The sequence below is a fragment of the Denticeps clupeoides genome, unplaced genomic scaffold (genome assembly GCF_900700375.1).
Source record: "Denticeps clupeoides unplaced genomic scaffold, fDenClu1.1, whole genome shotgun sequence".
Classification (NCBI taxonomy): Eukaryota; Metazoa; Chordata; class Actinopteri; order Clupeiformes; family Denticipitidae; genus Denticeps; species Denticeps clupeoides.
The window spans coordinates 24,857-49,490 of record NW_021629696.1 but is presented as its reverse complement, the minus strand read 5'-3'; the positions used below and the strand labels follow the sequence as shown (position 1 = coordinate 49,490).

The 24,634-nt window shown below is 49.4% G+C and overlaps 3 protein-coding genes across 4 annotated transcripts in view; 2 read left to right on the top strand and 1 right to left on the bottom strand.

Moving 5' to 3' along the window:
- Positions 1-2,805: 2,805 nt before the first annotated feature.
- On the top strand, positions 2,806-5,534 carry LOC114771769 (arylsulfatase A-like). Its single transcript, XM_028965117.1, has 8 exons — positions 2,806-3,190; positions 3,262-3,502; positions 3,621-3,839; positions 3,914-4,083; positions 4,154-4,278; positions 4,347-4,474; positions 4,635-4,737; positions 4,803-5,534. Exons 1-8 carry the CDS (start codon positions 2,976-2,978, stop codon positions 5,099-5,101), a joined length of 1,500 nt encoding a protein of 499 aa, XP_028820950.1. The 5' UTR covers positions 2,806-2,975; the 3' UTR covers positions 5,102-5,534.
- A 2,747-nt stretch (positions 5,535-8,281) lies between these two features.
- The window catches only part of LOC114771764 (C-Jun-amino-terminal kinase-interacting protein 2-like), a 30,427-nt gene continuing 14,074 nt past the window's right edge, over positions 8,282-24,634 (bottom strand). The window contains exons 2-13 of one of the 2 annotated variants that reach the window (XM_028965112.1): positions 23,881-23,986; positions 16,925-17,134; positions 16,701-16,782; positions 16,154-16,246; positions 13,238-15,355; positions 12,890-12,965; positions 12,238-12,410; positions 12,045-12,154; positions 11,805-11,927; positions 11,015-11,085; positions 10,816-10,914; positions 8,282-10,622 (exon numbers count right to left, since the gene is read on the bottom strand). In XM_028965112.1, coding sequence (XP_028820945.1) covers positions 10,550-10,622; positions 10,816-10,914; positions 11,015-11,085; positions 11,805-11,927; positions 12,045-12,154; positions 12,238-12,410; positions 12,890-12,965; positions 13,238-15,355; positions 16,154-16,246; positions 16,701-16,782; positions 16,925-17,134; positions 23,881-23,986 — 3,334 coding nt within the window. In that variant the 3' untranslated portion in view covers positions 8,282-10,549. Of the gene's footprint in view, positions 10,623-10,815; positions 10,915-11,014; positions 11,086-11,804; positions 11,928-12,044; positions 12,155-12,237; positions 12,411-12,889; positions 12,966-13,237; positions 15,356-16,069; positions 16,247-16,700; positions 16,783-16,924; positions 17,135-23,880; positions 23,987-24,634 lie in introns of both variants that reach the window. The other variant, XM_028965111.1, reaches the window with a different exon arrangement.
- LOC114771766 (gastricsin-like) lies at positions 20,935-22,991 on the top strand. Its single transcript, XM_028965115.1, has 9 exons — positions 20,935-20,990; positions 21,112-21,256; positions 21,505-21,622; positions 21,713-21,831; positions 21,917-22,116; positions 22,240-22,353; positions 22,441-22,588; positions 22,663-22,778; positions 22,850-22,991. Exons 1-9 carry the CDS (start codon positions 20,935-20,937, stop codon positions 22,989-22,991), a joined length of 1,158 nt encoding a protein of 385 aa, XP_028820948.1.

The following is a 24,634-nucleotide window of genomic DNA, read 5'->3' as shown; positions in this document are numbered from 1 at the left end:
GGGCCGCGGTAACGTTACACTCCGGGAGCGTGGCGGGGCTCACACAGGGTCACGGCGAGGCTAAAATCCAACTTCAGACACACCAGAAGCCACCTGCATTCATTCACCAAGCGAGATTTACAGACCCCGAACCCTCTCAGGAGGAAGCTCCAACCGTCCCAGCCCTGGCAGGAGCCACCGGGAAGTGTGTAGTGACAGGAACGCAACCTGTCGCAGGAAACGTGCCACAATGGCACACACGGCACAGCACATCCTCCGCGACGCCAGTGAGCGTCTGTCACTCACAGGAGTGGGAGGAGTCAAAGCCCTGTCAATCTGTCATTGTCACGCCTTTGTCCTGTTGGCAGGTGCGTTGCATCCTGATCCAGGTGCCGGTCAGGACCCTGTTGATGCGGTTATGAGGCTTTGGTGTTATTTAGAGTCCTTTTCTATATATCCGGCCATCGTGCCGTTTATTACACAGCCCCATTTATGCCGATGTCATGCTCATTCATTAACTTAAATGAATTACATGGATCACAGTTAGAAGAAAATTGTTTGATCATGTAGGAATATGTGTTTCCATTCAGATTCAACGGCAAATCAATAAAATCGTTTTTAAAAAATCAAGCCGAACTAATTTAATATGTACGGCTTTAAACAATTCAAAGGAATTCGGACGGCCTAAATCCAATCAATCATGTAGAATCAATGTCCAGTTCCACAATGTCCGTGTCCAGATGGTTCCAACGTGCCGATCGGATTGCAGGGCCACAAGTTGGGATCGTTCGCTGAGTTATTTGGACATTTAAGAACAAAACGCTGGCGGCCTGCCGAGCTATAAAAGCATTTTAATCGTTTCCCAGACTGGACCTGGCAGCGTGGGTGTAACTGCAGCTGTGTGTGAACATCCCACTCTGGCACCGAAGTCACTAAAGCCATTAGGAGACCTTACACACACACACACAGTCAGTCATACAGACCGGCCATCGAAAATGTCCAAAAAAGAAAAATGTAAACCAGAGAGCGACTTCACCGACCCGTACAGTCACAGGTATCGAGCCCACCGACGTGAGGAGAATTACAAACGGCGTAAATGTACGGAGCTCCAGACCCGACCGTCGTCTGTTTCCCAGCGGAAGGGCAGAATTTTCCAAAATCACCATTTTCCCACCGGGAAGGAGCGGCGCAGGGGTCTAAACAGGTTGTGTTTTCTTCCATCTAAGCCCCTGTGCCCAGTCTGCGACTTCATTACTGTTACCACACACACACACACACACACACACACAGTGAGCAGAATGTAGGTCAGCCCTGTAGAGGGACATGTAAGTGAATGTTAAATTCTCCACCTCCAACAAAACAGAATAACTGGGGGATGTTGAGATGATCACACGCGCAGCGCTGCAGTGGCGAGGCAAGCCACTGGTGCACAGTAAAGAAATCACACACACACACACACACACACACCAGCACCGGAGAGGCAGGGTGGAAAATCGACGCTGACACTCCCTGCCCCACGACCGCTCCGCCGATCCATTTCTCACCGGCCACTCCAGGCAAGGGCGGCGGCAAGGGCGCCGGGGCCGGGGCCGGGCCCAGAGGTGCGCCGGAGACGAGCCTCCTGGGCGTTAATGACATATTAATGAGGGACAGGGAGCGCCGGGACCAGCCGTGAGGAGACAGTGACCCGCAGTGGTGATGCCAGGTCTCACAGATTCCACATTCCATCAAATATCAGAGAACGTGATGCCCATCCGCACCCAGGCATCATGGTACCTTCATCATCACTCTCATTACACTGTAAAATTGTCTTTTACGATTCCTTTTTACCACTTGGACTTCGAAAATCCCACTTTTCATCTTCCTGTTCAGCCACCATAACTGCCTTCCAAAATCTCCTTACTTATTTCCTGGTGAGCGGGTTCTGCGGTCGTTATTCATCCCATTTCCTTCCCACACCGGGCAGGGAAGTGCTTCTATATTTATTTTACATTTTGATGTTCAGCTGTATATGTGTGACCAACTGGACTTTTAATTGTGAGTTGTGAGCCTGTTAGGCCGGAAATGGGAAAATAAAAGCTGATCCTCAGGCATGATTTCAGGCACGTGTCTAGGTACAAAATGTACTCTTGTACAACTATGTAATATATAAGTACTTAAGTAATTGCTTTTAAATATGCTTAAAGTTTTAAAAGTATTTGTAAAATGTCTTCCCAAATGCATAATTTTACAAGGGCCGGTTGTTTTTTTCACGTTCACATATGAAAGTTTCATACATGCATCTAAGTATAGATGTATGTGTGATTATTTCATAAATGTGTGTGTTGCACATGTGCTTGTGTAACAAAAGTCGGCCATACAGTATATCTTACTGTACATGGCTGCCTGTGTGCCAATATTCCTCTCGCTATTGATTCTATTATATAAATAACCAGCAGCGTAATCGTAATGAAATATAGTGCAGTAGAAAGTATAGATATTTGCCACAGGATAACGTACTTATTAATTCAGTTCGATACATGATGGAAATATACTATTTTAATAATTCCATAATTTCTGTTTTAGCCGCTCAGACGAGGGTGGTAGTAGCCTAGTGGGTAACACACTCGCCTATGAACCAGAAGAATCCCACTTACTACCATTGTGTCCCTGAGCAAGACAGTTAAGCCTAAGTTGCTCCAGGGAGACTGTCCCTGTAAATACAGATTGTAAGTCGCTCTGGATAAGGGCGTCTGATAAATGCTGTAAATGTAAAACTACATTTCCCACAATGCCACGGGGTCAAACTGCGCCTGCGCGGTAAAAGGCACAGTCACGTGATCGTCATCATATGACGAGCACCGTTTGTAACTGCTGCTCGCAACTTTTGATTGTGCATTAAAACTGTAAAACGTTCATTACAGCAGAACTTTGACTTTTTATGTTTTATGTTTTTATGATAAGATGGCCTACAGTAACCCAGCGATTCTGAATTCCTCTTCAGGCTGCGAGCAGTAATGGGTCCGCTCACGCTGCTCGTCCTGATCAGCCTTCTCTCCGCCGGCTCCCCGCAACCCAACTTCGTGCTCATCTTCGCCGACGATCTGGGATTCGGGGACCTGGGGGGCTACGGCCACCCGAGCTCCGTGACCCCCAACCTCGACAGGCTGGCGGCGGGGGGGCTGCGGTTCACCGACTTCTACGCCACCAGCCCGGTCTGCAGCCCGTCCAGGTAACGACCGCATGTTCCAGCGCTTTTGCTGGATCTTCCGCAATGTGGTCATTTCGTGATCGTCTTCGTAGAGCCTCACTGCTGACCGGCCGGTACCAGACCCGCTCCGGCATCTACCCTGGGGTGCTGTACCCGGGTTCTAAGGGGGGTCTCCCACTGAACGAGACCACCATCGCAGAGGTCCTGAAGCCCAGGGGCTACGCCACCGCCATGATGGGCAAATGGCACCTGGGGCTGGGACTCAACGGCACGTACCTGCCGTGGAAGCAGGGCTTCGACCGCTTCCTGGGGATCCCTTACTCCCACGACATGGTACCCCGATTTACACGCAAGTCGCAGAGCAGCCGCATCAATCATATCCATTTATTGGGAAAAAAGAGACGTGTGCTCGGCATTCCGTATTCCTGGTAATGGTTCTTCTTTCCCAAAGGGTCCCTGCCACAACCTGACCTGCTTTCCTCCCGACGTCAAGTGCTTCGGGACGTGCGACCTCGGCGTGGTGACGGTGCCCCTGATGAAGGACGACGTCATAGTGCAGCAGCCGGTGGACTTCCTGCAGCTGGAGGAGGCGTACAGCGACTTCGCCGCCGACTTCATCAGGAGCTCGGCGGCGAGGCGGCAGCCGTTCTTCCTGTACTACCCCTCTCACGTGAGTGGAGGTGCGGCCCCTCGCCCGCTCCGGTAAACGCCGGCGCCCTAACGGCCGCGCCTGTACCCCTGCAGCACACGCATTACCCTCAGTACGCCGGGAGAGGGGCGGCGGGGAAGTCCCTCCGAGGGCCGTTCGGCGACGCCCTGCTGGAGCTGGACTCCACCGTGGGGGCCGTCCTCCGCTCTCTGGAGGACAGCGGCGTCACCAACAACACCCTCGTCTTCTTCACCGCTGACAACGGGTGCGTGTGGAGTCCCCGCTCGTCTGAAGGCGCCCCGAGCGGCCGTTTCACCTCTGGGTTCGTCCCTCAGGCCGGAGCTGATGCGCATGTCCCGCGGGGGGAGTTCTGGCCTGATGAAATGCGGTAAAGGCACCACGTACGAGGGGGGCATGAGGGAACCGGCCATCGCCTACTGGCCTGGGACCATCGAGCCTGGTAACGGTCCGGCTTTCCTCGTTTGGCGCTGTGGCGGTGGTTGTGGGCCTTCATGATCTGTTTCCCAGGGGTCACTCACGAACTGGCCAGCACTCTGGACGTCCTGCCCACCTTCGCAGAGCTGGCTGGAGCTGAGCTGCCAAGCGTCCCTCTGGATGGGGTGGACATGAAAAGCATCCTGTTGCATCATGGACGTGTAGGTGGTTTTGTGACTTTATGGGATGATTTAACATGAATACGAGTCCCTCTAGTCTGTCCATGGTCCTGCAGTGGCTGGAAATGGTGATATGAATATATATATATTCCAGATCCAGTGTTCGGGGAGCACTAAGACCGATATAAAACATTTCTTACAGAGTGAGAGGGAATCCATGTTCTTCTACCCCACCGATCCCAGTGAGAAGTACGGCGTATTTGCGGTTCGGCTGGGGAAATACAAAGCTCACTATTACACACGAGGTGAGGGACAATTTCACGTTGGAAATACGTTGGACACGCCTTCATTTCCTCTCGTCCCCGCCCAGGCGCGGCACACAGCGACACGACCCCGGACCAGGACTGCCACGTGACCTCGTTCCTGAAGGCCCACGACCCGCCGCTGCTGTTCGACCTGGAGGCCGACCCGTCGGAGAACTACGACCTGGCCACGGAGGGTCACCCCGAATACGTGGACCTGCTGAAGCGCATGCAGCAGGTCCGGGACGACTTCCAGGCCTCCATGCAGTTCGGCGAGAGTGAGATCGGGAAGGGCGTTGACCCTCAGCTCGAACCCTGCTGCCGGCCCGACTGCAGCCCCAAACCAGACTGCTGCCGCTGCGGCTGAAGGACCAATCAGAACCCAGGATTTCAGCCACCCGGCCAATCAGACGCCCAGACGTTCTGTGGACACTCTGGAGTGGAGGGAGATGATCTCATGATGATCTTGTGACCGACACATGAAATCGGTAGAGAAGTGATCGTCACATGACCAAGATTTTTAAAAATAAATAAAAAGGGAAAGGTTCGGTTCAGAAGTTGATGTGTTGTGTGATGATCCACGTTTGATTATTTTAGTGTTTAGTGTACGGTACAGTGTTTACAGTGTCAGTGTGGAGCCTGATATATCACTGTAAGGACCTTGGAAATATTTTATTGCTTTTACTTCTTTCTTCCGCTGATGTAACCTGACTGACATTTTATGATTTGATCATTTCTTCATGTTCCACAGGAATCACACCAGATGTTATCTATGAAATAAATTTATTTACAAAAAATAACATTTTTGTACTGTTTGTTACTGATGGCTAGATATATTAGCAACAGGAATATAACCTGAAACTCTTATTTATTTACAATATGGTACTTGAAGAAGGTAATTGGGAAGCAAAACTAAATTAATATTTAATTGATCAGAAGCTTATCAATACCAGGTCACCACTTCACCACTGAATAATAATTATGGTGAACTAATGCTTTGTTTGAGAGGTCCCATTGCACTGTGACTATCCTGTGAGGCGCAACATGAGGACAGGCAGATACGGACAGAGAAGTTCTTTCTCTGCTCACCAGTAGGTGGCGTCACAGGACTCACTTTTCACATTACCATTCATATGGGAACTTTTTTGTGGTCAAAGTTGTTCAAATCCTTACTTTTACTTGTTTTTTTTTAATAAAGTTCATATTAGTTGCCCTGTTTGGAGTTCTTGTCCCCTGTTTTTTTCAGCAACTTACAATCAGTAGTTACAGGGATAGTCCCCCCCTGGAGACACTCAGGGTTAAGTGTCTTGCTCAGGGACACAATGGTAGTAAGTGGGGTTTGAACCCGGGTCTTCTGGTTCATAGGCGAGTGTGTTACCCACTAGGCCACTACCAGGCTACCCATACTTGCTCTTACACACAGTGGAAGTCGACTGAGTTGAGTCCTTCCGTGCTCATGTCCATGCCGGTCATCACCGGACCAGAGCCCCTCTGAATGCTGGGTATCTTCACACTGACCACATGACCTGAGCAAGACACTTAACCCTGAGTGTCTCCAGGGGGGACTGTCCCTGTAACTACTCACTGTAAGTCGCTCTGGATAAGTGCGTCTGGTAAATGCTGTAAATGTAAATATGATGTGAAAACCATTTTTTTACTTTATTTATATGGGCAATTAAACCTGCGTGTTCCTAATGTCTCCAGCAATGTGGCTGCCATGTCTAAAATGTGTCTTTCCTTCTTTTTCTCAGGACTGCAGAGACACAGCTGCTAAAGTCACCAGAGAGAGAAAGAGAGAGACGTCTCTCAATGATATCTCCACTCCTCTGTCCACCCGCGGCCGAGTCAGGGCCTGGACGCTGCTCCCCCCATCTCAGGCCCCACTTCACCTGGCTGAGCATTAAACCAGGCCTGAGAAGACATGTTCCTCAAACATCTATAGTTTTACAATATATTTACTTGACTATTATAATATTATATATTCTAATATTATATTAATATTATATTATATCACTAATTTTATATTTACTATATAATATTAGTATATGATTAGTATATGAGAGCTTGGAAGCCAGAATTGATACTGTACAGTTGCATCAGGCTCATGAATATTAAAACTGTTATATAATATTAAAACATGGAAGGTTTTCATTATGACATCGTTCACAGTACATAGAGTGCAGAGTGGCATCAGCGAAGGAGGAATATCAGAACTGGAAAGTGATGGGACCCAAAAATCAAAGAACAGTCACATTAACTCATCATTCTTCTTATTCTCGTTTGTTTTCTAGTTTTTCCTTTCTATTAAGCTGTAAATGTGGGTTAAAGTGAAAAGTGAAGTGATTGTCATTGTGAAATGCAGCACACGGTGACATGGTGACACGGTGACACGGTGAGCAGTGGGCACCCGGGTAGCAGTGTGTGGGACCTCAGTGGCACCTTGGCGGATCGGGAATGCAAGACAGTTAATTCACCTTCATATTTAATCGTTTTATTGCATATTAAGACTTATAACATGATTTATTCTCCACAGTCACCACAGCAGGTCAAAAGGTCTGGTTGTCCTACACAATTGACAAATGGCAAAAGTTTTACACCGGATGGCCTTCCTGACCGAACCATCCACATTTATCCAGGCTTGAACCAGCACCAAGAAATACGCTGTCACGTGGGTCACCAGTGGCTACGTTAACATGACAATTTATTCTAAATAGTGATTTAAAACAGTAATGTTTGACAATAATGGTCATTCAGCTTCAAATATTTTTACATGGAATATGGGTTGGGCTTCATTTCCCCATAATTTATCATTATGAATAACATTAAAATAAATATATAGACAACAGATGTTCAAAGGAACTCAAAATTTTCGAATAGAAACAAAATGCAGCAGCACATTTACATTTACGGCATTTGGCAGACGCCCTTATCCAGAGCGACTTACAACGTGCTTCCATGTCACCATGGATGAAGAGATCAGTTCTGGTTCACTAGGACCCCCAACTATGAATACAATCTTTTTATTCACTCTGTTGTAGATTCTGTACGACTGATCTTCAGCCTTCCCAAGTTCTCCACACCGCCCCTCTGCTACGTTCCTCCACTGGCTCCCAGTAGCTGCACACATCAGGTTCAAAATACTGATGCTGGCCTACAACATTTACATTTACATTTATGGCATTTATCAGACGCCATAAAAGGAAGGTAAAAGGAAGACGCTCATCTAGACTCTTCTCCGTCTTGGCCCCTCGGTGGTGGAATGAACTTCCAGCTCAGTCACTGAGCACCTTCACACGGCAGCTCAAGACCTTCCTCTTTAGAGAATGTTTAGATGAACTTGTAACCTTCTTCTTGTCTGACTTCTGTATAGAAACCAGAACTGACCACTTCATCCATGGTAACATGGAAGCACGTTGTAAGTCGCTCTGGATATGGCCGTCTGGTAAATGCCGTAAATGTAAATGTGAATGTGTTGCATCCTGGCCACAAGGGGTCGCTGTAGGACACATATGCAAATAACATAAAACAAATAGAAACAGAGACATACTTATGACATCAAGCATATATTTTATTTGTAAGACCAATCCATGACAAGGCAGTGACTTTTTTTTTCCTCTTTACATGTCCTCATTTTTAAAGATACAAGATTAATAGTTAGTCACATACTGATTTGTCCTAGATATACAGTGAAGGATCGCAATTATTTATTCCAAGTCCAAAAGTATTTAACTGTTACGCTTTAGCTACAGAAGCTAGGAGAATCCATTGGAGCTAGTTGTGCCTCGGTACTGATGTGGCGTAACAGCCATTCCACGCATGGGAAATGCCGGAGTAAACGCTCGGGAGTAAAGTAACGGAGCGGTTTATGCGCTGATAACGATGCCAACGGTCACGAGTTCTGCTGTTCAGAACCCGAGTGGGAGTCTAGCTGTGAAGCTCTGCTAAGAACCGGGTTCATTAGTCTGTAGTCATTGTACCTGCAGAAGAAAGACTGTGTCTGGAGAGCCGAGTATGACACACATAAGACAGCAGACGTGTGGTAAAATGCAGGAGTAAAATCACCCAGTTTTGGAGATTAAGGATTTGAAATGTACATATTTATTGTTAGTAACATACTCAACAGGAAGCACACAGCATGGTCATCTGGACTCTAGAGTATTTACAGCAATCTAACTGACAGCAAAAAATCACAATGGAATTCTGAAAACTCCTCCGCTAGTGTCGTCATCACAAAGGGACAGGTTGGACAGGCAGAGACGGGGATGGAGAAGGTGGGCCAGGTGTCGAGAGAAGCAACTTTAGCAGGCCTATACGGTTATCTGGAAGCCAGGCTACTGAGGCAGCAGGATCTCTTCCCAGCGCACACGTCACACGATCCACTTTCCAACGGCTGAGCAGGAACCATCCTGAGATAGTAACGTGTAGATGCTGATAGTGCTGTGGGCCACAGAACATCTCTGTTCACTTCATGTGTCAGAAATGTGAAGTAATGGAGCATATGGTTTATGAGGGATGAACAGGATGATCTTTCATCCACTCCCCCTTCACACCGCGGTAAAAAACGTATTATTTCGTGTTGTGTTTGGTAGAACATGCTCTGGTGTAACCCTTACTCGGATCTGTACACGACGCTTTATGATAAATAGGCATGTCTTCTGGGTCTGCGGTTTGCTCTGCTTCTGGTACTGTAATTAAAATGATTTGACTTGAGATGACCAGCGATTATTCCTTATATAAGGTAACTAAATTATTATCAAAACCACATCTAGCAACAACGTTCCTGAAATATCTACATAACGTTCCCGCAACATGTACATAATGTCCTCAGGATGTCAAGTAAACCCCACACTCTGATGGGACCTTTAGGGGACATTGAGGGGACGTTTTGGGGACATTGTTTTCCATAATGGATAAAAAGTGTGAAAATGTACTGGTTTTGCTCCAATCATCCATTCCTCCTCATGCAACCCAATCACGAAATTACGCTGCGGCATCTGAAACGCGGCATTCGAAATGGATTTCACAGTCAACAGAGTCGACTCAATCTGCTAAATCTCAGCAATCCGGTTGCCTCCATGCCTACAGTGGCTAGACGACCCTCTACCAGACAGTGTTCATCCTACTCACACCACAGTTTTCACTTCCTCAGGAGTTTATTTACATCGGACCAAACGCACAAATTAAAACCCTTCGCTTGATGTTCTGTAGCTCACTTCCAGTAGTGAGATGAACTTCTAACAACGCTTGAACCGGTGAATGGGCAGACCCTGTTCATCTTATGTGTTACCATGGTTACGGCTGCAGATGCTACTTACATAAAATGCCTCCTATTGGTTATACATACGTATGTACAGACAGACACTCACAGACCCACGTGAGCTTGACCAGCAGACCTCCTGTTTCTCATGTGTCGATGTCAGCACAGGTCGAAAAATTTGCATGTTTCAGCTTCAAAGAAACACACATATGTACAGAAAAGCTGAATCAGTACAAACCATCTTGGATGCTTTCCGGTATCGTTGAGTGTCTGTTAGCATACCCCTTTCATAGCCATGCATTTAATCGTTTTTCTTTTTGTCCAGTACTAGAACATAATCTAGATGTAGGTAAACTGGCAATCTGTTAAAAAGATGGCAGGGAACTCAATAAATGGATGAAGAAGATAAACACAGGACCACAAAGCGTAGAGGAAGGTCCCAGTCTGGTCTTGGACGAGAAGGAGGCCTATGTTACATCAGAGAAAAGCTACCATGTGCCCTCTGGTGGCCACTGTGGGAACAGTTTCCGGTGATGGGAGGGCTGTTGCCATGGTGACCTACTCCAGATAGATGTCCTCAGTTGGACAGGCGTAGTCCAGGTGCTCCTGGTAATACTCCTGAAAAGCCCGCCTGGGGAGACACACACACAATGGCCATTATGACCCAGTCTGGGAGACTGGACTGTTTAATAATGCACAGCTCATCTGCTGCTGCTGATGATGATGATGATGATGATGATGAAGACTAGACTCTGGAACCATTATCATTCCGGCCTCTGTTCTTTCTGATGGATTGTAGAGGAGGATAGTTTACAGACACTCACCCCACACATTCTGCAACGCGGCGCATGGACTCCTGGGATACAAAAACGTGACAGGCAAACCGGTGCAGCATCGGGTGCTTGGTAATGAATCCAAAGTAGCTTAAAAATGCAATAAATATAACATAAAGACATTTTAAATTCTACAAAATGTTCCGTGTCTGCGTCTGGTCTTGCCATGAGTGCTGCATGTAAACTTTACCAGTTGTTCTTTGGGTGGCACCCGCAGAAGGAGATGTTCTTCATCTGGAAGAAGTGACTACACCTGTCAAACTGCAACAGAAGAGAGCGTGTCAGCTTTAAAGATCAGCGTCTACAACACGTTCAGCGTAGCAGTCCGATCTCAGGGTTCGGTGGCGGGCGACAGCCATGCGGTCGCTCTTAAAGATGAGCATTGCTTGGCGGTCCTTTAATGAGAAAAATGAATCCAAATAAGAATTTAATTAACAGAACCAGAGTTCAAATGTGAAATATAACTTTTATGTGAATATATCTTTTAATTTCTCCAGTACCGATGACTTTATACTTTATTTATGAAGTAGTTTTAATGAGTCTAAGAGTGCTTTCACACCTTAGTTCGTTCGCTTTGGTCCGAATCAGTCGGTGAGTGTCTAACATTTTCCCAAATCCAGAAATTCCTCTCTGCTGATTGGTCAGATGTATCACCGCGAGAACAACAAAAGTAAATACAGGAAGCAGACGACACTGAAATGTTCTCATAAGTCACCGTTCTCAAACCATCTGTCTTGGTCCTGGCCGCACCGGAGTTGGCGGTTTGATTCGAATGGAGACCGCCTGTTTTTGTGGGTCTCGTTGCGGGACAGGAAGTTGATTCAAGCACTGTATGCACTATATAAGCACATTTATGACAACTGTTTCATAGCATTACATCATGTAATTATTCAAACTTAAATGAACTAATCTGCACTCAAAATGTGAGCTTTGAAGGGGGCTGAGGTAATTTAATAAAGAATGGATTTCATCTCCCTCACCTCTTCCGACAGGTCGAAGTCATCGTCGAGGCTCATGATGAGTTTCACGCCCTGCAGGCTGATCTCCAGCTCGCACAGGGACGGCGGGCGCACGTGCAGCGTACGTTTCCGCGACGTGGCGATCTGACCGGGACAGAGCGGCACCCGTCAACCTCAACCTACGACTGCCACCGTATTCACCATCGCGTCTGAGCAGGAAACTAAAATATGTCATTTACAGGCATGTGGAGCATACTACACCTTTTGCATGGCAGCACAAAGGATGCCGTTGCCCTGGTGATAGGGCACCTCCACCGAGCCCAAGAACTGCACGGTGAAGCTCTCCACCCAGCCCGGGCTCCTCTTCACACCTACACAACACCATCAAAGCTAAAGACTGAGCAGATCAGCACATCATTCTGACCTTCCAGAGCACACTTTATCTCCTCCTCACCCAGAGGCTCCTTGGCTTGACCTACGACCTCATGAGCGTAGTAGGCAGGGAAGATGCCCCTGGCACCCGTGCGCATGTTGTAGCCGTGGTACCAGAAGTCGTCCTCCTCTTGCTCCACGAACAGCGGGTCGTCCACATCCAGCTCCAGTTCATCTTTATGCCGAGGGATGAACCTGCAGTGGTCAGAGGTGAAAGTTCACAAATTGTGTCTCTGTCAGCTGACGTCAGTTGGGGAGACACATGCATGTTATATGCATTCATATATAGAGGTAAAGTTATCTTTGGCGTGGTTGGTAGCCATAAGGCCAGGAGCCAGACCATTATGCTGCAAATCAGTGGTAGTGAGAAGGTATCTCCCAACCTACGTATAAGAACTTTGAGTTTGAGATGGGGCAGCAAGTAAGGAAGCTGGTCTTCCAAAGGGAACCATCAAGGTGCCACTGAGGTCCCCTTGATGATGGTCCACACTGCTCATGCTGCCCACTGCTCACCAAGGGTGATGGTTAAATACAGAGGACACGTTTCACTGTGTGCCGTGCTGCAGTGTTTCACAATCACTTGACTTTCCTTTTTCACTTTGATTTCCATAGAAAACAGGCCACTTACGCCTACAGTTTGGTTCAAGACTCAGTATGAAGGGTTGGTTCCTCACCTGAACACAGCACGATGGGTCTGCTCTCTCTCCTCACCATTAACGGTGCAGGAGAACAGACCGAACGACTCGGTACCTGTGAAGACACACACACGGAGAACAGAGCCGAGTCACTGAAAGAGTCATGAGCCAGTCTCTCACAGACATGATTACTGATCTATTCATATAAAATTAACACCGCACGTCCTCCACATGCATCTCCAGAATAGATCTTCAAGATGTGAGAGTCATTATCCCTTCATTAACTATGTAGGAAGGACCCCTGAAGATCTTCCCATTCTGACCCTCATCTCACAACTTTGGAACACCAGCAACACGTCTCCTGATGGCATGTGTGTATTTACTCACTGGACGAGCGGGACGTGCCGTTGACGAACACGTTGAGGAACTTCTTGGAGAAGGGCAGGTCGGCCTCGGGCGAGGAGTCTTCCTCGGATGAAGAGTTGATCAGCAGGCCGGGCCGGCCGCGCGCCGCGCTTCGGAACTCCGCCTCGGGTCCCTCGTCCTCATCACACACGGTGGAGACGCCGTCGCTGTCCTCGCTGAGCAGCGAGGTGCAGCGCTTCAGGCTGACCAGCTCCAGCGTGGTGTTCTCGTCCACCACCAGCGTGTACTTGACGCTGTCGTAGGCCAGCGACTCGTCCAGCTCCCGCGCCCGCAGCGGCTGGAACGCCGGCGTCTGCAGCTCCCACACGCTCTCGTCGATGGGCGGGGAGCTGTCCAGGTAGGGCTCGGAGGCGAAGGGCGAGCGAGAGCGCTCCGGCGACTCGTCTTCCTCGTCGTTGTCGGTGGAGTAGCTGAGGTTGAAGCAGTGGTTGGTCATGGCCGTGGGGATGTCCAGCGTCAGGCTGTTCTTCACCTCGGTGATTCGCTGCAGGGACTCGGGGTCTGGCCTGGTCTCGCGACCCTCGTCCTTGTCGCTGACCGCGCTGTCGGTCGGGCTGGGCGAGCTGAGCTCCTTCACCCGGAGGTCGTTGTCCGGTTCCGCTTCTTCCGTGTTCTTCACCTGGTTCTTCTCTGCCGTTTTTGTCTTCTGGCTGGACGTGATGGTGTCATGGGTGAGCGTTCCCACGTCTTTACCTGCAGAACCATCGTTCCCATTGTCCCCTTCGTATCCGTTCGTCGACTGCACACTCTGCTTCTGCATGTCGGTATCGGCCTCAGCGAACGCATCCACGTCAATGTCAGAGGACGGAGAGATGGTGTCGGAGATGGAGGTGGAGCGTTTGAGGCACTCCTCGGGGCAGCTGATGGGGTAAGAACCCTCTGAGATCATCTTGTTGACGAGGTTGCTGAGCAGCCAGGGCGAGTCTGAGTTCTCGCTCAGCTCGTCCTCCGACTCGGACTCGGAATCGCCCTCACTGGTTCCGTCGTAGTCGTCTGCACACGGCATGAGCTTGGGCCCAACGGGGAGGTAGAAGGAGCGCTGGAATCCCTCCAGACTGTGGTCAGGTTCCACCTTCAGCACCAGCTGCTGGGACGCAGAGTCCTCGCAGGGGACAGCGGGAGGCAGAGTCTCGTCCGGGTCGGCCTGGTGCTCGTACCCAATCTCCTCATCGTCAACGTTCTGCAGCCCCATCAGTGCCTGGCCATCATCGAGGTCCTGTTTGATGGGCTCTGGCTGGCCGAGAAGAAGCGAGGTCTTCAGGCCAACAATGCCACTGTCCTGTTCGGGGTCAAGCTCAGGGTCAAGCTCGGGGTCAGAGGTCGGAGAGCTGGCTTCCTCTATGGAATTGGTGAGGTGGGAGGAGCGGCCGCTGCTGGAGTCGCTGCTCAGGTCCAGCTCTGTCTCCGAGATGGAGGAGATCATGTGACTGACCAGCGTGCCACCGCAGGCGAACGCCGCTTCGAGCTCCACCTCGATGTCCGAGTCCGAGCCCGGCGAGCTCAGGTCGTCGCTGTGGCGGTCCGACTCGGTGTAGCGCTGCGTGTTCATGTCGGCGATGCCGGGGTCGGACGAGGGGGAGGTGGAGTCGTTGGCGGACTGAGGTGGAGGACCAGACGAGACGTAGCTGGAGAAGGAAGGAGGTTCGCTGGGCTCAATGCACGGGAACTCCACGTAGCTGGAGCCCTCGGCGTCCTTCCTGCCCTCTCTCTGGACCAGGAAGTCCTCCACGTCAAAGATCTTGTCCAGCTCCGTATCGGACAGCGGGGTCTGCGCCTCGTCGTTGCCGAGCGGCGCCGTGGACGACAGGCACCTGCTGGTGCCGTCCAGCGTCAGGTCGTTCTCCAGCTCGTCCGCCGTCTCCGTGGTGAGCGTGTAGGTGTTGTTGGAGGGCCGTGAGCAGCAGGGCTGGAGTTTTCCCGGTCCGACGTGCAGGTCGTGGTCCACCTCGGTGTCGGAGCACTGGGACCCGCACTCGTCCACAGAGCGGACGTGTTCCGGCGCCGCGGGAGAAACGTCCGGGCGCTTCTTCAGCTCGGACGCGTTAGAGCCACCGCACGACTTGTGCTGACCGAACGAGCCTGGAGAAGAGGAGAGGTGGGAGGCGGGCAGAGAGAGGGACAATGATGAGGACTCACATGGACGCAGAGACAAACCCAAAAGTAATTTCAGGGACAGAGAGAAAAATAGGGCTGCACAATCTTTAATTTTTCAATGTGCATTGTGATATTACAGAAAAATGTGCCTAATTTGAATTTAATTTAATAATATAATAATGAATATAAATTATTGTCCAGTTGTCAGTACAATTACCTTATTGGCTGAAACACAAGACAACTCTTGTCACAACATGTTCTGTTTGTAAAAATTGGTTAAAAAAAAAAAACAACATTTTTAAAAGGAGTTCGCTTTGTGTTAAATAAGAAAATGAACAAAATCTGCTAATCGGTGGCCAGATTGGTCAGCTTCATGCCAGATGGTGGGTCCTGAATTTAAATTTGTGCTCCGCATTGCTCAGTTAAATCTGGCCAAATTATGACCGAAACACTGAAACGCCTTTACAGGTTTCACTATTCTCATGGTCATTTTCATGGTCATTTTCGTGCTTTTGGAACATCACAATGTACAGCGCACATCATGCAGCCCTGAAGAGAAATGTAGGTGGGGATGGCACTGAATGTCGTTTTATAAGGACGGGGGGACAGGTAGGGAGGATTTCGGGGTGAAGCTTCACAGTCAGAGTGGAAATTTATGGTCATGACGTGGATCAGCACAGCCCCGCCAGTCTGTTTTACCGTATTCTGGCCGTTCGCGTCTGTTGCCTTCAAAGTCGTACAGTAGGGGTCTGCCTGGGGACTGAGCTGCGTTTGGGGGAGTACCTTTGGGTGGGGCAGTTTTGCCGGGAGCACCCACACATGAACCGGTCACATGGTCACCATCTTCCAGACATGAGTGGGTTGGAGACAGACGACCTGCATACACACACACACACACACACACACAGAGAGAGAGAGAGACAGGGTCAAAATCAGGACCAAGTCTTACTTGTCTGAGATACATGAATTACATTTCCGTAGCCTAATCCGACATCATCAAATGCTCTTCCCATAATCTATGATTATATATTTCATACACATCTCTCTTTATTGGAAGCTGTTGTTAAACATAAATATATGTGTGTGTGTGTGTGTGTGTGTGTGTGTGTGTGTGTGTGTGTGTGTGTGTGTTAAGTTAGGGGCCATTACTGGAAATATAAATAAAATACATATTTTTCTACTCAGATCATTCTAATGTAGTTGCTGTGAGGAGGTGAGATGAAAATCGCCAGTGCAACGTGGAGCGCGTCATTCGCCATGGCAACAGAAGCTGCAAACCTGCGCTGCGATTGGCTGAGGGAGGAGGAGGAGGCGGCTCCAGCACACTCACCCTGAGAGGCGGGGTTTCGCAGAGAATCCTGCCAGCTTGATTTCCGGGGAGAAACGCCACTACTGTTGTTGTTCAGCGAGTCCTGAGAGACGAGCGAGGAGAGAAAGAAGAGAGGGAGAGAGGGAGAGAGAGAGAGAGAGAGAGCAGGAGGGAGAGGGAGGAACCAATGAACTCAACTATGAGAGGACGCTTCATGGTTGGTGTGCATCAGACGCGGCGAGTACCTGGGACACCGCAGTAGTGAGGTTGAGGGTGGTGGGTCGACTCTTGAGCGAAGGGGAAGGTGGAGGGGATGCTGAGGGAGAGGGTGGAGCCTCGGGGTCTTCATTGTCTTCGTCTTCGTCTTCATCGTCAATCATCTCAAATTCCTGGAAGTCGTCTTGGAATGAACACACCGGGTGGTGGAACTCGTTCTTCTCCAGAATCAAACAGTCCTGTGGGGAGAAGAGGAATGGACTCGTCCGTGAACATTTTACTCACTAGCTTTTTTAATGAAAGCTGAAAAGGGGGGAACTGAGGAAGATTCACTGGAAGATGCCGTGGAGCTGCGGCTGAGAAGGTGTGAAGGAGCAGGCCACCGGGGAGCAGTGTGTGGGGACGGTGCTTTGCTCAGCAGATTTCAATATATCTGCATTATGTCCTCCAAGGTGATGAACCCACTCGCTCCAGATCACGTGAACGCATCACTGCGTCAGTGTGACAGAAGTTACCACGATCGTGGGCTTTGCAGCTCTTCTGACGTTGGGCATTTGTGTAGTATGTGGTAGTAGCCTAGCGTGGTAACACACTCGCCTATGAACCAGAAGACCCAGGTTCAAATCCCACTTACTACCATTGTGTCCCTGAGCAAGACACTTAACCCTGAGTGTCTCCAGGGGGGGGCTGTCCCTGTAACTCTGGATAAGGGCGTCTGGTAAATGCTGTAAATGTAAATGAAGTCAGGCGCTGATGTTGGTTGAGAAGGTCTGGCTCACAGCATTGGCTCTCATTCATCCCATGCATGTGAAGCTCATCTCCACACCCAACTCTCTCTCTCATCCATGCCTGTGTGGACCTTCCATTGTACGCTGGCCCCATGTTGGAACAGGAAGATGTCTTGGTGTGCTAAAGCATGCATAGTTTTTCTCGCTGGAACTAAGGGGCCACGCCCGACCCCTGAAAACCAACCACCATAATCCAATGAACACATGAATTTGGTGAATTTTGATGGGTATTTCCTTCAAATCATATTCAAAACTACGAAACAAAAAGAGATCCTAGAAATGCTACATCTCACCAATCTCACCCTTTGTAGGAGGCACATGGCGAGTTTTGGAGATCGGGGGATCGCGGCAGAACACGCGTATCCGTTGGTGTCGATGCAGTCGGGTTTAAATTTTTATCCAGTTTAACTTTTAACATCAATAAACATTTAAAAAATAAAAAGAATACACTTAGTGCAGCTATTGATGGAGGGAGACTAAACTGATTCATATTCATATCTACGCAGCCTTAATAAATCAGAAAACAGAATCAGAAAATCTGAATCAGAAAACGTTATTAATCCCGAGGGCAATTGCTTAATTGATCATAATCATGCTCACGTGCATCAAACCTTCAACATGTCTGTATTGTAGATCCATGCATATTGTGGTGGTAGTAGCCTAGTGGGTAACACACTCGCCTATGACCCAGAAGACCCGGGCTCAAACCCCACTTACTACCATCGTGTCCCTGAGCAAGACACTGTGTCCCGGGGGACTGTCCCTGTCACTACAGGTGTCTGATGAATGGCGTAAATAAAAATGTATATGCAAAGGTAATATTTGCTCTGTTAATCTGGTCCTCTGAGACGTCCACCACACCGTGTCTCAGAGACACGTCATTCATCAAGGGCGGCCGTGCGCTCCCCACACTCACCCCGTCCTTCTCTCTGCTGATGCTGACCACAGCAGAACGAGCGTGGTGCAACGCCGGGGTGAAAACGGAGGCATGATGGGCAGGGAGGCTGAGATCATGTATCTACATGCATCTTCATCGTTCTTCCTGAACTCTGTCTGTCTGCTGCATGGAATGTCGGAATTTTACTTTTCTTCCAGCCGCTGCGTCGCCGCCCCTGCAAAGCTGAAGCTAAACGCGTTCTGACTTTAATTAAAAGACTCTGATTAAACAATCGCTTTTTAATTAATTTCCACATGCATTAACGGCGCTGACGGGAGGAGAAGAACGCTCTCCAGCCTGCCATCGTCCCGTTCTTCTGCTTGCTGTTAACACAGACAAACGTCACGTCGGCAGATTTTACTCCCAACATCAGCCTCTTATGTAACAATCCGTCACTTCTGAACCCGCTGCTGATACACACACACAAACACACACACACACACACACACACGAGCCTCTGCACACAATTAATAAAACATGAAACTGCACTTGCTAACTTCTTCTTCCTCTGCCGATTCAGAACATCTGACAGCTCAGTGAACGGGCCGCGTGTAGCCGGGAGGTTCCTGCTTCCAGAGTGGTGCACTGCAGGTCTTCTCACCGCAAGCAGACGGTTTCATTCATTCGCACACACACACACACACACACACAGCAGACAGACCAGTCGCAACAGAGAGAACTTATTCATGCAGTGAGCTTTTTCCTGCCCCTTTTTAGGTGGATTTTCTGTCCCGCGCCGGCAGCCCTGCGGTTTATCTTCATCACACTCGGTGCAGCTCAGATGCTGCTTGATACGCAGCGTGCTGATTCAGCAGATGAATCTCTGCAACGGCGCGAAGAACAAGTCTGTAGCGAGGGACACTCGTCCATCCCATCGCAAAATAAACATTACTTCTCCACGCGGTGTGTTTTTTTCATATTGTTCCTGTGGTTCCATCGTTCGTATTTTGCATGTATTGGTGTTGCCCAAACCCCCCTCAGCTGACTCGTCTTGACGTGGAGGACGTTCACCCTGCCAAGGAGAGGAACTCCAGCAGCCCTGAAAGACGTTCACGAGTTCAAGAACGTCGGGAAGGACAGGAACGTAGACACAATCCCATGTTGTGGCCATGAGGACGTCATCATGTGCGAATAAGAGACCAAAGCAGAGACCGTTCCTTTCTAAGCTGACCCTGTCCAGTGGTGTCCAAGCAGGTACGCAAGCGGAATATGAAGTGAAAGTGAAGTGATCATTGTGAAACACAGCAGCACAGCACACGGTGCATACAGTGAAATGTGTCCTCTGTATTTAACCATCACCCTTAGGGAGCAATGAGCAGCCATGACAGGCGCCCGGGGAGCAGTGTGTGGGGACGGTGCTTTGCTCAGTGGCACCTTGGTCGAACCTTCTGATAACGGGGCAGCTTCCTTAACCGCTAGGCCGCCACTGCAGGTGGCAGGTTTGCAGGTTCGAATCCTGACCCGCCAAGGTGCCACCGAGGTCCCCTTGATGAAGGTCTTGTCCCCACACACTGCTCCCCAGGCGCCTGCACTAACTGCACTCATCCACTGTCCAGCGTCTTCATCAGAGGGCATCTCCAGCAGGGCGAGGACTTCCATTCACCATTCACCATGTCCTCAGCGGCAGTGTTTCATAAAACATAACTGCCTTCAGCTTGTTATGATCGCTGTTTTTCAGAATCTTGTTTAATAATCGTTCATAACTACTCAGATAAGATACACAAAATTTGCTTTCCACTTGCGGCCATGATTAAATCCCAGTTATCCAGGACATGGCATGATAGTCTTGACCTTGCATTGGCAAACACCCTTGGCCACCAGTAGGGTACATGGAGAGATCTGGTTCCCAAAGTGGTTGGTGTGTCAGGGATCCATGGGGGTTACATCTTCCAGACACTCACAGTGATATTCATGTTCCCTGGAATCAGTGTCCATACTGTACAACACATCTTACATCTCCAGCATTTATCAGACGTCCTTATCCAGAGCGACTTACAATCAGTAGTTACAGGGACAGTCCTCCCCTGGAGACACTTAGGGTCTTGCTCAGGGACACAATGGTAGTAAGCGGGATTTGAACCTGGGTCTTCTGGTTCATAGGCGAGCATGTTGCCCACTAGGCTACTACCACCCTTCTTATCAAAAGATTCCTAATCGCCTGCACTGTACATGTGGCCCGCAAAGCAAAACAAAAAGAGCTGACTCAGAGGACAGGAGGTCAGAAGGACCTGCGTGATGACGGGCCCTGGGTCCACTATATAAGGGCCACAATCTCCCCGGAGTAGCCGTGTTCACGAGCAGAGACCGAGCCACCATGAAGAGTCTGATCTTTCTTCTCGCTTTGGCCGTCATGTCCGAGGCCCTCCACAAGTAAGACTTGCTCTCCTTTAGAACTGCAGCTCAGTTTGGTCAACTGCCTGATGGACGTATTTGTCCACATTTCTGGAATTGTGATTTTTGAGTAACCGTCTGGTGTGTTTTTTTGGTGCAGGGTGCCTCTGACGAGGGGGAAGTCCATCAGGCAGATGCTGAGGGAAAGGGGCGTGCGCCTGCCTTACACTGACCCCGCCCTCAAGTACCAACCCCGCGAGGTCCTGGCCACCTCCGGCATCGACCCCATGAGCAACTACAATGACGTGAGTGACACTCACCTACACTCCAACTTCCATCCCTTTCCACCATCTTACCACCCTGTGGAGACACCATGTACATGGAGAACTTTCATCAAACAACCACAGTCCTAAAAAACTTGAACTAGCTAGACTGGTCCATAGTGTTTCATGAATAGTTTCATCTTGTCTCCAAAGCATTCAAGTTGAAAAGATCCAGCCAGCCAAATCCTTGTCTTTGAGAAGAAATGTACAGGTTTTTCTCCGTCTTTCAGAACGAGTACTATGGAGCCATCACTGTTGGAACCCCACCCCAGTCCTTCCAGGTGCTGTTTGACACTGGTTCCTCCAACCTGTGGGTGGATTCGGTCTACTGTAGCACGCAGGCCTGCAGTACGTCTGTTCATTACGACCACGCCCCCATGTAGTGATGTTCAAGGCTCCTGAGTGCATTTATCAAAACATCACCGTCTGTCTTCCCAGCAACCCACACCCAGTTCAACCCTCAGCAGTCCTCCACCTGGTCCAGCACTGGCCAGACCTTCTATCTGCCGTATGGAGCTGGTAGCCTGAGTGGTCTCTTTGGCTACGATACTGTCACTGTGAGTGCGCTGGATGTACTCGTACTGTTCATTCCAACAAACAGGCACGTTCCTCCTCACATGTCCCTGTCCCTCCTCTCCTCAGGTGGCTGGCATCACCATCCAGAGCCAGGAGGTGGGTGTCAGCACCAATGAGCCCGGTCAGAACTTCGTGGTGGCCCAGTTTGATGGTATTCTGGGACTGGCCTACCCCAGCATCTCAGCAGGACAGCAAACCCCCGTTGTGGACACCATGATACAGCAGGGTCTCCTGCAGTCGGACATTTTCGCCTTCTACCTGTCCAGGTACAGCATACCGACACACATCGTTGTATGTTCTGAAATTCGAGGCACTGGTCAGTGATGGAATTGGTCAGAGACAGTCTGGAGAAATGCATAATGGTTCCTGCTGCTTTTCTGATTGGACAGCGGTGGCCAGGGAAGTGAGGTGGCCTTTGGTGGCGTGGACCAAAACATGTACACCGGGCAGATCTACTGGACTCCAGTCACTTCTGAATCCTACTGGCAGATCGGAATTCAGGCGTAGGTGTTTTATTATTTCAGTATTTGGACCCACAAAGCCGTATTCAGAGTCAAATGCGATGGAAATGTTTGTATCTTGGAATGAAGATTCCTGGTGGGCGGTCAGGCCACCGGCTGGTGCTCTCAGGGCTGCCAGGCCATCGTGGACACTGGCACCTCCATGCTGACTGCCCCTCAGCAGGTCCTGGGCTCACTGATGCAGTCGATCGGCGCTCAGCAGGATCAGTACGGACAGGTACGGTGACTCCAGAGAAGGTGGAGCTTTTGAGGAGAGCTGAAATGATGTCTCTCTCTCTCTCTCTCTTTCAGTATGTGGTGGACTGCAGTCAGGTGAGCAGCCTGCCCACCCTGACCTTCACCATCAGTGGGGTGGACTTCCCTCTGCCTCCCTCAGCCTACGTCTCCCAGGTGAATCAATGGGCCATGTCTTCCTGGACGAAATGGACGGCAGCCATGATGCTGATCCTCATTTCTCTCTCTCCTGGTCTCCACAGAGCTGCACCATCAACATCACCCCGACCTACCTGCCCTCACAGAACGGGCAGCCCCTGTGGATCCTGGGAGATGTCTTCCTCAGGCAGTACTATTCCGTGTACGACCGCGCCAACAACCAGCTGGGCTTCGCCACCGCAGCCTAAACGGCCCCCCCCGTCCCCCGCAGACCTAATCAGAAGACGTCAGTTCCCATCATCCCCGGAGCCTGGAAACACGGCATCCCCAGCTGTAACAGCCACCACCCTGGAAAGATCTGCACTCTGAGCAAGCTGCTGAATGGAACCTCTGCCTCCTATAACATCTGCGGAGCTGCACTGCAGCTGGAATACGTACAAATCTCATGCACGACCCAAGACAGTTTTCTTCTCTGTTGCTGTCCAATAAATTTCCTCAAAACAACAAATCTGGTGTTTTAAACATGACTGACCTGAACATTTATTTTTATTTTCCATACAGCCGCCGAATGTTCCATAATTCATCGATACAAGCGTGAGTGTGTTTGTGATGTTAATTAAGGTCTGATGAAATATACAGTAAAATCCTCCATTGGCAACATGGAAAATATAATAACCAGGGACCATGTCAGACAAACTCTCACACACACACACACACACACACACACACTCATACCCAAATACACACATTTTAACCAACAAAGCCGTTTTATTATACGTTGCGCCTTACTTGCTATATAGGCTCTGCTTTTTTATGACCCATATTCCAATTAAGAGAAGTTGCTTTTTCACTAGAACAAGCACTGTGAACATCTCATTCACACCTTCTTTACAAGAGAAGAGAATGGACGCAGGGAGGAAGAAGAACCTGAATTCTTCCTGGAACCTATTTGAGATGTTGGCATTAAATTCCACTGTCAATGGACACACACGCACACAGATCCGGTTGTACAGAACACTAGAATCTAGGAGAGTAGCGAGTTGTGTGAAGCTGAAGATGAAAATCACACTGCAGACAATGGTTCCACTTCAGCAGTAACATGGCGGTTAACATTACAGCATGGGGCCGGGTCCATACCTTGTCATATGGGTCAGAGTCATAGTTGAGGCCAATTCCACAGTCGTCTGTGATCTCGGACAGATCTTCATCATCAAACTCCTCCAGACTGATGTCATGAGCTGGTCTGAAAGGAAACAGGATGATGGTTAGATAACCACACTTAGTGAAAATGGTTAGAGAACAACATGAGTGGAACAAGAGATTCCTCAGACCATCCTGACCATCTCAGCATATCTAGTGAAGTGATTGTCACTTGTGATACACAGCAGCACAGCACATGGTGCACACAGTGAAATTTGTCCTCTGCATTTAACCATCACCCTGAGTGAGCAGTGGGCAGCCATGACCGGCGCCCGGGGAGCAGTGTGTGGGGACGGTGCTTTGCTCAGTGGCACCTCAGTGGCACCTTGGGATCGGATCAGGATTCGAACCGGCAACCTTCTGATTACGGGGCCGCTTCCTACCGCTAGGCCTCCACTGCCCCACATGTCCTGAACATGAAAAGTGTCCGACAGTGGCCTCTGAATTCATTTGGCATCGATGGCATGTGAAGTTTGTCATGATTAGTCGCCGGCGGGAAGTCCGATGCAGGATTACTATTGGAGGAGAGCTCAGTTTCCCGCTGGAATCAATACAGCAGCTTTCTGTCGGTCTGCAGCACCAACTGAAACAGCCCGATACCCACCATGATCCAAAACCACGACCTGTAAAGCTTTACTGAGGGTACAGTACGTATTTTCCACATCTACACACCACTGCCAGAGATAAGATA

Bases quoted from the DNA above. Each gene is read 5' to 3' on its own strand.
- LOC114771769 (XM_028965117.1), top strand. From the start codon at position 2,976: ATGGGTCCGCTCACGCTGCTCGTCCTGATCAGCCTTCTCTCCGCCGGC. The intron at 3,191-3,261 runs GTAACGACCGCA...TCGTCTTCGTAG, and splicing joins CCGGTCTGCAGCCCGTCCAG to AGCCTCACTGCTGACCGGCC. The intron at 4,738-4,802 runs GTGAGGGACAAT...GTCCCCGCCCAG, and splicing joins AGCTCACTATTACACACGAG to GCGCGGCACACAGCGACACG.
- LOC114771766 (XM_028965115.1), top strand. From the start codon at position 20,935: ATGAAGAGTCTGATCTTTCTTCTCGCTTTGGCCGTCATGTCCGAGGCC. The intron at 21,832-21,916 runs GTGAGTGCGCTG...TCCTCTCCTCAG, and splicing joins TTGGCTACGATACTGTCACT to GTGGCTGGCATCACCATCCA. The intron at 22,779-22,849 runs GTCTTCCTGGAC...GTCTCCACAGAG, and splicing joins CAGGTGAATCAATGGGCCAT to CTGCACCATCAACATCACCC.